Genomic DNA, 12,827 nt, shown 5'->3' with positions numbered 1-12,827 from the left:
TTTTATCATGTTTGAAGCGGGAGATAGTGCTTGTTAATATAATAGAATTTTTAATGAATAACAAAATAAAACAATAACTTCTTTTAGCTCTGTGTGCATAAAACGAATGGTAGATTTGAAAAATTGCAATGAAGTCCGGAATCTTTTTTATACATGGAGTGGAAAATGTTGAACGTGCATGAAACATAATCATTTTTTTTTACTTCCACCTTCACCCACGCTCGTTTGAAATAGCTAACCCTTGCAACGACTTTAAAAAACGGTCGGCAACGAGGTAAAATCGCATCGATTTGGAGCGTTGACGAGCTCGTGAAGACCGCGGCTTTTGCCTAGCGGGTAACGCTTCTTCGATGTAACGCACGTGCTGGATTTGCGAGCTTTGGATGGGCCGGAGGAGCTTTATGGAAGAAAGCTTTTTTGCTTGGGGTTGTTGACCATGCTAGAAAACGTAGCCAACCCTTCCATGCACAATTGTAGGACATTGCAGTGAGTGATATTTTATGTTTTATATATACAGGAACAAATTCTTTAATTTCATGCACCATAAAATCGAATCGAAGGGGTAAAATGACTTAGTTCTCATCTTGGTGTATTCACACCTTTATGCCATTCCTTTATGTGGTTCACCATATGTTTTTGCATTAGTCCTGCCCTGTCCTGGTAAAATAAATATCATGATTAAAAATAGTCTAAATGTAATAAAATGTCTAAATGTCTGATGAGAATTGAACCCACCCCCGGTGTTGTAGCATCGTGGTACCTTTATCTATACTCCCTGGACTGAGCCATTGCCTATTTACCATACTTTCACTTTCATCAGCCAATTCCCCTGCATCATAGCATTGATTGCCCTTAGTACTACTCACCTCCTGCCATTTGCTGGCGTCTACTACCGTTGGAGAAAGCCATTGTAGCAGGATAAAAACGCTCTCGTAGTAATTTCAGACGTCAGCCCGGCCGATTAGTTCCCAGACAATAGCACGCACACACACCGCACATCGCAAAAATAATAGCATAAATTATGTTTCACGTACGCACCCCGTTACCCCTCGTGAACCGTCTGTGCCAACGGAGTTTTGCACTAATTTTAGATTTTATTGTGCACGCACCGTTGGCTCGTTGGCGGAAAAACGCTCGCTCACTCACCCCTTTCCCCTCCCCCCCCCCCCCCCCCCTACACCACAGTACAAAAAGGGAGACTCCTAACAAGTAAAGTCAACAGCAAGTCACAAGGTGGTGGTGAAACATACCGACAATACGTACCTTTCGTAGATGTCCTCCCCTCCCCTCTTTAACTGATTAGCCCCAACCGTCAGCCGGTGGTGCAATGCTGCAGCGAGCGACAGTTGCATTTTTGCCGTGCAGTGGAAACGATCGGATCGGTCCACAAACCCATCCCAATCAGCATGCTTCCCGGGCTGTTTGTACTGGCGGCCTGCCTGTGCGCCGTAACGCTGTCCTGGTACTGGAAGCAGCGGCTCCGCTGGGCCGACGGTATTCCGCGCGCCCGTCCCACCCACCGGTGGCTGGGCAACGTGGGCGATTTTCTCGGCAAAAGCCCGGGCGAGGTGTTTCTCGTGCTGGATCGCCATTTCCGGCAGCACGATCGGCTGTTTACGCTGCGGTTCGGGTCGCAGCTCGCGATCGGCATCACCCATCCGGAGCTGGTGCAGAAGGTGCTCACCCATCCGGACTGCCAGGCCAAGCCGGACCTGTACAAGGTGGTCCGGCTGCCGAACGGTTTGCTGGCGGCCAAATGTAAGGATTGCCACTGTGTGTGTGTGTCTGTTTGTATGTGTGTGTTATTAAAGGAAATCCTCGTTTTTTCCACTCTTCGCCGTGCAGATGATGTGTGGAAGGTGCACCGGAAAACGCTCAACTCCACGTTCAACGCCCGCATTCTGGAGAGCTTCGTGCCGATCTTCAACGACTGCACGCAGCGGCTGGTGGGGCGGCTGGACCGGTACGCCCGCTCCGGCGACCGGTGCAACATCCTCGAGTACATCTCGGCCTGTACGCTCGAGATGATAAGCCGCACCTCGCTGGGCGGCAAGGTGCTGGAGCGTGAAGGTGCCGAACAGTTCATCGCCAATCTGGAGGTGTAAGTGTTTCCCGTTTCGAATCAAAACGCGATTAGTGTGGAGAGATTATCGTTAACAAATGGCAGCATATTAGCGTCGCGATTGGCCAGTTTTGTGCAAAAGTCTAATGGTGATCGGGTGTGGTTTTGGCAATCGCACTGTGGCTTACAATTGCACGTGTCACGCGGGTGCGGCCGTTTTGCGATGAGCGGAGGAGAGGAGAGACAGTACGAAAGCAATCATTATACGATTGATTGCTGCAATGTCTGGTGGTGTTATTAAAAAGGGGTTAGATAACCCCAACGGCTAAACGGTTTCGTTCGAGCCCTTCGTTCACGGTTCTGCTTCCCCAATTTAGTTAATTATGATTTCTTGTTAGCGAATTATGCCTTTTGCTGTGTGGAAGTCAAGAGTAAAGAGCTTAAATTTTATCCCCTTCTACACCTCCGAACAGAGCACTCAAAACGATTGGTGTACGAATTTTCAACATTTTCCTGCACATTGACTTCATCTATCAGTTCACCGCGCTGTACCGGAAGGAGATGCGAGCAATCAACATTTGCCAGCGTTTTACCAGCAAGGTAAGAGGGGGAATAGAGGGGTCAGCATTAGTGATGGGAAAAGTGAAGATTTCGTCGGAATCGATTCCGGCTAGCTCCAAAATTTTCTGGAATCGATTCCGGATAGTAGGTCCGGAATCATTTTCCAGAATCGATTCCGGAACCAATTTCTGAATCGGCTCCGGAACCAACTCCGAAATCGGCTCCGGAATTGGTTCCGAAATTGGCTCCGAAATTGGTTCCGGAATCGGCTCCGGAATCGGCTCCGGAATCGGCTCCGGAATTAGTTCTGGAATCGGCTCCGGAATCGAAATTACATCCGGAATCGGTTCCAGAATCGGCTCCGGAATCAGAATTGGCTCCGGAATCAGAACCAGCTCCGGAATCGAAATCGGTTCCGGAATTGGCTCCGGAATCAAAATCGGTTCCGACATCGGAATTGACTCCGAACTCAGAATTGGCTTCGAAACGGAGTCGGTTTCGACATCTTCATAGGAATAGGCGTTTGGGTCCAATGATGCTATGTGTTGATAGCGACAAAGAATCAAAATTTACTTGTAAATGATCTATTCACATGGAGATTCGTGGACTTATTTCGCTTCCCACACTTCTTATTTCAATTCAAACAATTCCATTTCTTGAGTCAAGTTCTGATTCCGGAGCCGATTCTAATCTTGGAATCGATTCCGGAGTCGACTCCGGAATCGATTCCGGTGTCGGCTCTGGAATCGGCTCTGGATTCAACTCCGGAACCGGCTCCGAAACCAACTCCAAAATCGGCTCCGGAATTAACTCCGAAATCGGAATCGATTCCAGTATTGGAATCGGCTCCGGAATTGATTCCGAACACGGAATCGGAAACGGGTAGGTCCGATTCCGAGCTCCCACCACTAGTCAGCATCCCGTTTACTGATGCCCTGATTCTCCTCCTCCCAGATAATCCAGGCTAAGCGGGAAGAGATCGGTCGTTTGTGTGATGAAAATAGCAACCGAAAGCTGGAACCCGAGCAGCAGCACCACTACCGAAAGCCGCAGATTTTCATCGACCAGCTAATGAAGATGCCACTGACCGATCCGAGCGCACGGCACTTCTCCGACGAGGAAATATCGGACCACATCTACACGATGATCGTAGCGGTAGGGCGGCAGGGATTGGCGGCAAACACCGCGCTCGTGTGTGACTAATTTTCACCCCCCCCCCCATTTTCACACACTCCCCGCAGGGTAATGAGACATCCGCAACGCAATTAGCGCACACCTGTCTGCTGCTGGCAATGCATCCCCACATCCAGACGAAAGCGTACGAAGAGGTGTCCGGGCTGGTCTTCTCGCCCGATCAGGAGATAACGATCGAGCTGATGAAAGATCTGCACTATCTCGAGTGCGTGCTGAAGGAGGCGATGCGCCTGATGCCGGTCGCACCCATCGTTGGGCGGCAGAGCGTGGCCGAAATCGTGCTGGACGGCCACCGCATCCCGCCGGGTAGCGTGCTGCTCTTTCACTTCTACGCGCTGCACCGGCGGAAGGACGTTTGGGGCCCGACGGCCGACGAGTTCGAGCCGGGCCGGTTTCTGGCGGACGGGGGGCGCCATCCGTACGCCCACCTGCCGTTCAGTGGGGGGCCGCGCGGCTGCATCGGCTATCGGTACGCGATGATGAGCCTGAAGACGCTGCTGGCCCAGCTGCTGCGGAACTACGAGCTGACGACGGAGCTGCGCTACGAGGACATCCGGTACCAGTACCAGATATCGCTCAATCTGGCCTTCCCGCACGCGGTGCAGCTGCGCCGGCGGGTGAATTAGATGCCAGGCCGAGCTGTCGAGTTAGTTAAATAGTAATAAAAGTCCACGCAAGGCGAGTAGTTCCCCATTTTTTTTTTTAGAGGATGCTTCAAAATGAACAAACAACAGGTGCATGCAGTTTATTGTGTGCGCTCCGTTAGCTATGTACAGAGGTTGCAGAGAAGCAAGGTTCTCTTTCTAAGTGGGATTCGGGTATCGGGCAGCCTTCCTCTCTACTTGTTATCCTTGCTCTTCCCATCCACCAGGGCGCGGGTCATGACGCAGCGCGTGAAGAAGTACGCCTGTTCACAGGCACTGCCAGCTAAAACAGAGGAAAGGCACATAAGAAGCTGCAGCTTGTGCAGGTAATTTGCGCAGTGAAACCCCCTTACCCATCTCATCCAGACACTCGTCGACGGTTTCGCCCGAGGTGGCCCAGTTGAGGGCGAGCGCCACCTCCTTGTTCACCTTATCGTCCTCCGTCAGTATGCCGAGCGCTTTCAGATAGCACCGGATGAAGCACTGGGCGCAGAGCAATCATTAGCATCAACGATCGATTTCAAAGGTTGCTGCCACCACACACACACACACACACACACAAACTCACCAGCGGTATCTTGTCCGTTTCTTCCGGGAAGCTACCGGTTTGGTTCAGCTCGGCCAGATACTCCGGCTGGATGATGAAGCTCCGGTTGCACTGCGCGATCGCGTCCTGCATCGTTACCTCGGGCACCTGTTTGGCGGTGGCCGGATCGGCCAGCATGCCCGCGCCCCGCTGTTCGCCGTTGTCGTTGTTCAGCATGCTGCAGCCCGCGACCGTGCCTTCCGGGACGGTGGCCTGCAGCGCGAACAGCAGCAGCAGCACCGCCGGGAGGAACTTTTCGCACCCGGCCAAAGCGCACCGTTGCTTCATGTTCGGCGTGCGTGAGTTTCCGTTGGCTGGAAAACAACCCGAATAAGGAAAAGCATAAAGTAAGGCAATGTTTTTCGGGCGTGCAGACTGTCGGGTGTTGGTGGGTTTTGGTGCTTGGATGTATTGCAACACTTTGCATCCGACGCGCAGCGGAAAATGGGACGGGAAATGGAAGCAAAAGCAAGCAACAACGGTGGGGGTTGTAGTGTGGCGGGCTTCTGAAACGAGCCCGTATGCCAAATTTCCCCCATTTTTTCGTACGCTTGGTTTATTGTCACCGGTGAAGCTTTTGTCGTGTTGGTTCGGGTTTTCCGCCCGGGACGAGAAATTAATTGTTTGAGAAAGTTGGAATAGTTTTTGTGTGCGTCGCTCGTGATGCAAAATTAATCGAAATACTAACAGCAAGAACTTGTTGAACTTGGGTTGAGGGTTTTTATTTCCACTTGTAGCCAATCAACTAACTGCATCTGAGTGTTGCATTCGGTAATTAAATCAAGCACCAAAAGGTAAACAAAAAAAGAAGCTTTCTTGCAAAGCAAAACACCAACACCAGCTCTAATTACCGCTCACTTTCGTTTCGTATGGAAAGGAGCATTATCACACAAATGTAAATGTTTTGCTGCTCTGCCCGAGGGAGGGCAAAGAAAGGGCTTCTTTCATTCAAGCGGAAAGCCGTTGTTGTGTTGGCACACAATTAGCAGTTTCCCGTACAGCACACGCATTGGTACGTGTTGGCCCTGGTTGGCGGGGTCGGAAAATGGATTGCAAGTTTGCTCTTCTTTTCTTTTCTCTCCCACTGCACACACACACACACATTCACACAGCTCGGTGTCGATTACGATACGAACATCAAAGCCCGCGGCGGGATTGTTTGTGCCCTTGCCCTTCCTCTTTCAATTGATTATTGCTGCGCATAGCGATACCGCCTAAAGGGAAAGAGAATCAGTTTGATGATTTTTCTTCGAATCGTTTTTCAGACCGTTTTGGAGAGTGATGGGCGTTTTTTTGTTGTTGTTGCATTGAGATGGAAATTTAATATTTATTTTGCACCGTTCCACCTCGACTTGGGTTCAATATTTCTTACCGGCAGGAGAGCAAAGTACATTCCGAGACGCCTTTTTGTTCGCCTTTTGCGGCCCGCTCGGAAAAACGTCCTCCCCGGCTCGACTCCATTCGCAACGGTGAAAAATTATAATTTAACGCGAATCGGAAACAAAGCAGGCACTGGAATCAAAATAACGCCCAAACGTCCTTCGAGCGACCGTGTCGATGGGAGGACTGCATTTGCATGGGAAAACTCGCGCAAAAGGAATAAGAAAACGAGCGCACGTTTTTGAGAAGAAAAAAAAAACCCCGCCACTAGAGATCGATGGAAGGTAAGCGGAAAGGGGAGAAAAAGAAAAGAGTGAGAGAGGGGGCAGGGTTTGAGAAACATTTTCTCACTTTTCGACACTCCTCGACAGCCGCAGCGGGGGGGGGGGGGGGGGGGGGCTGGTGAAAAGATGCGTTGAAAGCTGTGGTGCTTTCGCGCGGTAAAGTTCCCGAAAACAGCGACCAAAACGAAAATAAAAAGCGTCTCCCGCGAAACGATGAGATACGCCCGGCTCGTTCGAATGTTTTAGGGAAAACACAATTTCCCATGCCACCGTTTATTTTCCTTCCTTTTTTTTTTTTTGGTGCAAAAATCGTACGCAAAATGCACGCCGACAAAACGACGGACCAACGAAAGGGCGGTCGGTTTCAATTTCACGCGAACGCATTTTGTGTGGCGGGAAAGCAGGAAGGGAGGGGAGGGGGAGGGGACGATCCTGCTGGCCGGCAGCATAAATAAATGTGGCGTGCATGATTCATGCGACTTTTCCGCCATACGGGGAGGGCATTTTCCCATCCAACCCCCCCATTTTGCGTTCGATTTTTGGACGACGATTCTGTGAAGGTCGTTGAAGTTTGAAGAATACGAATTTTTGGTGGACGTGCTCGTCCTTGAAATTGGGCTGGTGAGGTTCGGTTTTGGGGGAGTGAATTTCGGGAAGGAAGAGAGAGATAGAGAGTGAGATAGAGACAGAGAGAGAGAGACAGACAGAGAGAGAACGTTTAGCAATGGTATCCAGAACTGGTGGAAACTGGTGCTTTTTAAAGTAAACAGTAGTAAAGCATTGTGCGTTGTGTTTGCACTGCCTCGCGAATGGTTGGGATGTGTGAGCTTTGGCATTGGCCTTTGCTAACCATCCGTGCCAACTGGTGAGATTTTGTGCCACCGGCACCGGCAGAGTTATTTGCTTTTGGGAGAAATGTTTGCAATAGCATCACCGCGCTTCCGTTCGTTTCATTCCGGGGGCGAGTTTATTTTAAGCTTTCATGTGCTGCCATCCTTCTACGCATGTAAAATGAAATTTGCTATGATGATAGAAAGGGAGGGAAAGCTACTTCTCCCTTGGGAAGGAACTTGAAGCTTCGCTTCGTAGTTGTGGTTCCTGTATGGCGACACAAGCACAGGGCTTATTAAGTGAATAACGTTAGAACGATGATTAACTATCGAGCTGAACGTTTTAAAGCTGCTCTCGTTGCCTGGAACTGGACTATTAAGAAGAGATGTCAAACTCACTCTATTGAAGTCTTCTGGCAGTGCTCAGATATTGGTAGCAACAGCCTGAATTTACAAACATCCGTTTCAAACCATATAAAGACGATTATGTGCCCGCCTCAATTTCATGCTGCTCACTTGCCATCTCAATCTTTCCATCCCTTAAACGGTAATTTATTGATTCACACCGAAACTGACTCCACCGACTCCACTTCTGCTCAATCCATCGCAACGAATTACACGCCCAATCAATCGGCCCATTCGGGGCAATCGCTCATGCTTATCATTCAAAGAAAGGATAGTGAGTAGGGCGTTGAAAAATCTTCCGAAAACTTCATCCCCAAACACACACACACACACACACACACCAACACGCGTACGTATGAATAACATCACCATCACCAAAAGACATCCTCCCTGAGCGCAACTCCTGTTCGCTCCCATCCCAAAACCCTGCTCAGGCTAATCCCGTAATGTGTTGCAAGGATTATTTATGCTTCGGGCGAATCCGAAAACACTTTTGCAAAACAAACCTTATCGGCAGCCCCGAAGCCCGAGCTGGCAGACGTATCAGTACATGAGTAAGCACATGTAAATCACACTGAATCGTCAATCAATTATGGAGGAGGCTTTCTTTGTTGTGCCGGATGGGTTGCAGCATGTGTCGTGCCGTGAGCACGATGGTGAAAAGCCCCAAACAATCTCCCTGCCAGCCGGAAAGGGGAGGAAAAATGCCACTTTCTCCCCAAAACCTGCAGCACTGGATTGTTCTTTTTTTGGAGGATTTTGGGACGTAGAAGAATGCTCTGTCGTTTGGCAACAACCCACCTAGATGGCGCCACCATCTCGCCTAAGGGCGCAATAAGTTTTACTTAACACGCTGCTGTGCCTCGCGCCATTTAGCGCCGAACGAAGCGCCCGGCATCGCGTACATGTGTGCGCACAACGGGCGCACAACGGGCGCACACATTTTTCATGGTTAAGTTTTCTCGGGAAAATTGACTGTAAGTGAGTTAAAAATATGGCGCGGGCAATGGGGAAGCGGTTTGATGAAAGTTTCCTCGAAATTTGGCACGCCGGCAAACACGCTGGTGCCGTTGTCTACTAGCGAGGATCATTTCGCGCGAACGAGCACAAACAGCCACACACACACACACACATATACACACACACACACACACACACACACACACACACACACACATGTGGACAAAAGCGGGTGAAAATTCCTTTCATTTTGGGGTTAAATGTCATGAAGAAGTTTGTGCGAAATTCGTATCATGCGCGGACGACGATAGGACGCTTCCACGGAAGATTTCGTGTGGTGTGGATGAAGGGAGGGAAAGCATGTGTGTGACCCGTTTCATCGACAGGCTGAAGTTTACTAATTCCAGTTTCGTGCGCAAAGGTACGCACGGTTGCGGCGACGTGCCGAACAGTGGCCCGGAAGGCTAAAACCCGCCACGTTCGACCCGCAGAGGAACCCTTTCGTAAGCAGGAAAGCAGTGATGATGAATTATGAAATTGTACGCCTGCAAACAGGCATGCTGTGTTTGATTTTCACCTCCACTGGAAAACTGACCCACTGCCCTGGGGTTGCTGCAAACTGGCACGAGAAATTGGGGGAAATCAAACCAACTCACAGTTTCACGAAACACGATAACTAAGTGTGCACCAATCTCACGTTCAGCACGGAATAAAGCAATCCGTTGGTGAGTGTGGACCGCTTTATACAATCTGCCTTGCCCTGCTGAAACATCTTTTCCGTTGACAGTCCGCCTGACAGTCCGCATGACATGATGGACAATTTGATCGAATTATGAGTCGGACCCATTTCCGACAAGGCCAATCGGCGGGGGAAATGTTGTTGCCCGCTGAAACGATGGCTGGTCGACAATTCTCGTTACAATTGTGTCTCCATTGTTTGTTCCCATCGGTGGAAAGGGAGAAGCTTATACTGGTATGGGAGTGTTGGTGTGTGTGTGTGTCCATGTGTTTAGCAAAACCACTGAGGTCAATTATAATGAATTGATGCCATTCGTTGAACGTTTTCCGCTCGGTATCGGCAAGTAACAGGAATGCGCGAAAATTAAGCTTTTATAGGTAATTTTTCCCCAGTCATGAGATGAAGCTTTAATGTTAAGCGAGCACGAAATCCTGGCAAAGAAAATTCAGCCAATAATTTAAAACCCGCCGGGGCTGCATGTGACAAACCAGACCGGGGTGAGCTTTAAGGGCGAACGACCGCACCTAGACTGTGGTTAAAGCGCAACCCGCAGGGGAAAAACCGTCTGGGTAATCAATTTTGTTGTCACATTAAACGCGCCTGAGTGCGCCCCGGCACGGGTAATGTAATCGGGAATATGTATGCATTTTAAACAGCCCATTAAGGTCGCACCGGATCAAAGGATGTGGATATGGCGACGGAAACGCATGGTAATATCCATGCGCGCCCGGCACCGGTAGCGTGAATTCCGGCGCTTGCTGGAACGGTTGCGTATGATGATCCTGTTACGGATACTGTAGCAAGGGTGTAGGAAGGCTTGTGTGAGAGCATGTGTGAGTGTGTGTGTGTGTGTGTGTAGTTAATTAATTATGGATTGAAGATTCAAGAGGTACCTCACGCTATATCCTTCAAGCCAATATAGTGATATAGCTCCGGGCAAAATGTTGCAACACCAACTAACTCATCAGCATTTGCGTAGTCTCATCCTACCAACTTTATTCTACATCCACAGCACGTTTGCAGACACCGTTTTTGGTATTCATTTTCAAGTTAATCCGAATCATTTTTGCCAGGTCAGATATTTGCCCCTTGCTCTAGTGTTTGTTGTTGCGGCTGTTGATACGGTTGGCGAGCCGTGTGCCGAGCTGGTTCGGCATGCCGCCAATGTTGGACGGCATGGTGGCGTTCTCCGCACCGCCCATACCCTCGGCCGGGTTAGCGGGCACGGTCGTGTTGAGGTTGTTCTGCAGATCGCCCGGGTTCGTCTGGTTGCCACCGACCGGCGCCTGGATCTCGCCGACTCCGGGCGTCGTCATGGGCAGCTGGTCCAGCTGGGGGGCAGCATTGATGGCTGCCGGGAAAGCGGGGATCAAATGAAAGGAGTTAGTTTTCCCCACAAAACACAAGCACTGGAAGAAGCTAGAAAAGGGATGTGAAACACTGCTGAAACTTACCGACAACGACCAGCAGAATGGCAAAGGCAGCAACTTTGAAAGCCATTGTAAGGTTGGTTGGTAGTTTTGCGTTTGTTGTTTGCGTTTGACTGAACCGGGGCGGATTGTGATATGACTTTACACTGCAGCATGTTGGACTATTTATACTCAAAAACCTTAAGCATGTTTCATGTTCAAAGAAAGCAAGGTGGCCATACGGTTTAAGACGGTTCCAATCAAGCGCCTAATGGCGGTACTGTATCTTGTAGGCATATTAATTATGGTTCTTGCTTATCTTCCCCAACCCCGTAGTGCGTCATGGTGCGCTGCTTGCTTGCATACCGCCAGGCGCAAAACACATTAGCCTCATTTATTATCCTGCAATTGAGTGGAGCACCAAATTAGTTTTCAATTGACATTATGAACTCATAGGCGTTATGGTTGGTTTTTAATTTTTAAACTTAAAAATGAATAAGCTAATAAAAAAATTGAAAAAAGTAAAAATAGCAATAATAAAACAAATAAACAAATGACGAAATTTACAGCCTTCAAATATTAGAATTTTTAGAAAAAATTGTCGTATTAGAATTAATTTATATAATCCAATCAACCAAAAACCAAATATTGCAATATTGTAGCCAATTTTGGCACACTAAAGATCGCTGCTTGAATTTGGTAAAAAAAAAGCTACGAAATGATTGATGCCGTCAGTCTTTGAAACTTTAGCAAGAGCTCATACATGCAACTTTGTATCGATGTCATGCATCGAAAAGCTATAAAGTTCGACCAACTTAGGTACACCTTCTTAAAAAGCCTTCAATTTCCATCATGAACCATACACATAAGGCTAACCAGCTGCAAAATTCTAAAGAGTACCGTGTGCTTGTAAATAAGAAAGTGAAAAAAATGCCCAAAAACTTGGAGACAGACGTTTTTGTTTCCTGGTAACGGTTTGCTTTGTAACATCATCGTGATGAACTATAAAATCTCTCACTATAGTTTAATTATAATGATCTGGTTTGAAAATATTATATTTTTTGGTGTAATATTAGACTTTTGATGTAAACAATATTAAAAAATACTGCTTTGTCTAAACGCCAAGAGCAAATCCAACATTTTATCACACATTGTTGAGGTTTTTTTTTGAAAATTTGTTTTATGTTTTGGTAAAACCAATCCTCGAGTGGCCCGGTCTGGTGGTGCAGTCGTCAACTCGTTCGACATAACAACATGCCCGTCATGGGTTCAAGCCCCGAATAGACCGTGCCCCATACGTAGGACTTGACTATATCCTACTAAGGTAAGAATAAGATACTGAAAGCCTAGCTCACTTCACTAGTAGGTACAAGGCATGCCTTGACCGACAACGGTTGTTGTGCCAAAGAAGAAGAAGCAAAAGAATCCTCCGCAACACGCAATGTAATAAACTGTCAATTCTCAAAATATGGATTTGAATTCCCAATAAATATTCTTGAGACATCGTTCTAGAGACCCTTTCTAGTTGACTCTTTGTTGCACCCTTAGTCGTATTCTAAAAGTATCTCCACTCTCACCATAAAGTAGCTCTCCATAAATTTCCATTCCTAAAACGTGTTCAACTTCAATTAAAACCCACTCATAAGCATATTGCTATCACTCCCTGGCAGCATATCACTTACAAGGCAATGAACATGAATTGTTCTTTCCATACCTCAAGGTGATAATGGTGCAATTTTGCAGCACCCTCTCCCCCCTCCCTTCCATTTCCCA

At 48.2% G+C, this 12,827-nt stretch overlaps 3 protein-coding genes across 5 annotated transcripts; 1 reads left to right on the top strand and 2 right to left on the bottom strand.

Annotated features, from left to right (window-relative positions):
• Positions 1-1,370: 1,370 nt before the first annotated feature.
• Positions 1,371-4,492, top strand: LOC121588858 (probable cytochrome P450 313a4). The gene is made up of 5 exons (XM_041907288.1): positions 1,371-1,758; positions 1,846-2,101; positions 2,536-2,662; positions 3,578-3,778; positions 3,865-4,492. Exons 1-5 carry the CDS (start codon positions 1,407-1,409, stop codon positions 4,441-4,443), a joined length of 1,515 nt encoding a protein of 504 aa, XP_041763222.1. The 5' UTR covers positions 1,371-1,406; the 3' UTR covers positions 4,444-4,492.
• Positions 4,493-4,552: 60 nt separating this feature from the next.
• On the bottom strand, positions 4,553-9,647 carry LOC121589284. Of its 3 annotated transcripts, none has more exons than XM_041908058.1 (4): positions 9,502-9,647; positions 5,030-5,361; positions 4,815-4,944; positions 4,553-4,744 (listed from the first exon to the last, which is right to left on the bottom strand). In XM_041908058.1, exons 2-4 carry the CDS (start codon positions 5,333-5,335, stop codon positions 4,656-4,658), a joined length of 525 nt encoding a protein of 174 aa, XP_041763992.1. In that variant the 5' UTR covers positions 5,336-5,361; positions 9,502-9,647; the 3' UTR covers positions 4,553-4,655. The 3 variants fall into 3 exon arrangements, with proteins under 3 accessions (XP_041763992.1, XP_041763994.1, XP_041763991.1); XM_041908060.1 differs by having other exon boundaries at positions 9,563-9,647; XM_041908057.1 differs by having other exon boundaries at positions 9,484-9,646.
• Positions 9,648-10,617: 970 nt separating this feature from the next.
• LOC121590181 lies at positions 10,618-11,219 on the bottom strand. The gene is made up of 2 exons (XM_041909620.1): positions 11,100-11,219; positions 10,618-10,996 (listed from the first exon to the last, which is right to left on the bottom strand). Exons 1-2 carry the CDS (start codon positions 11,143-11,145, stop codon positions 10,740-10,742), a joined length of 303 nt encoding a protein of 100 aa, XP_041765554.1. The 5' UTR covers positions 11,146-11,219; the 3' UTR covers positions 10,618-10,739.
• Between the last annotated feature and the right edge of the window lie 1,608 nt (positions 11,220-12,827).

This window comes from Anopheles merus, chromosome 2R (genome assembly GCF_017562075.2).
Source record: "Anopheles merus strain MAF chromosome 2R, AmerM5.1, whole genome shotgun sequence".
NCBI lineage: Eukaryota > Metazoa > Arthropoda > Insecta > Diptera > Culicidae > Anopheles > Anopheles merus.
This window is presented reverse-complemented; position numbering and strand designations above follow the sequence as displayed.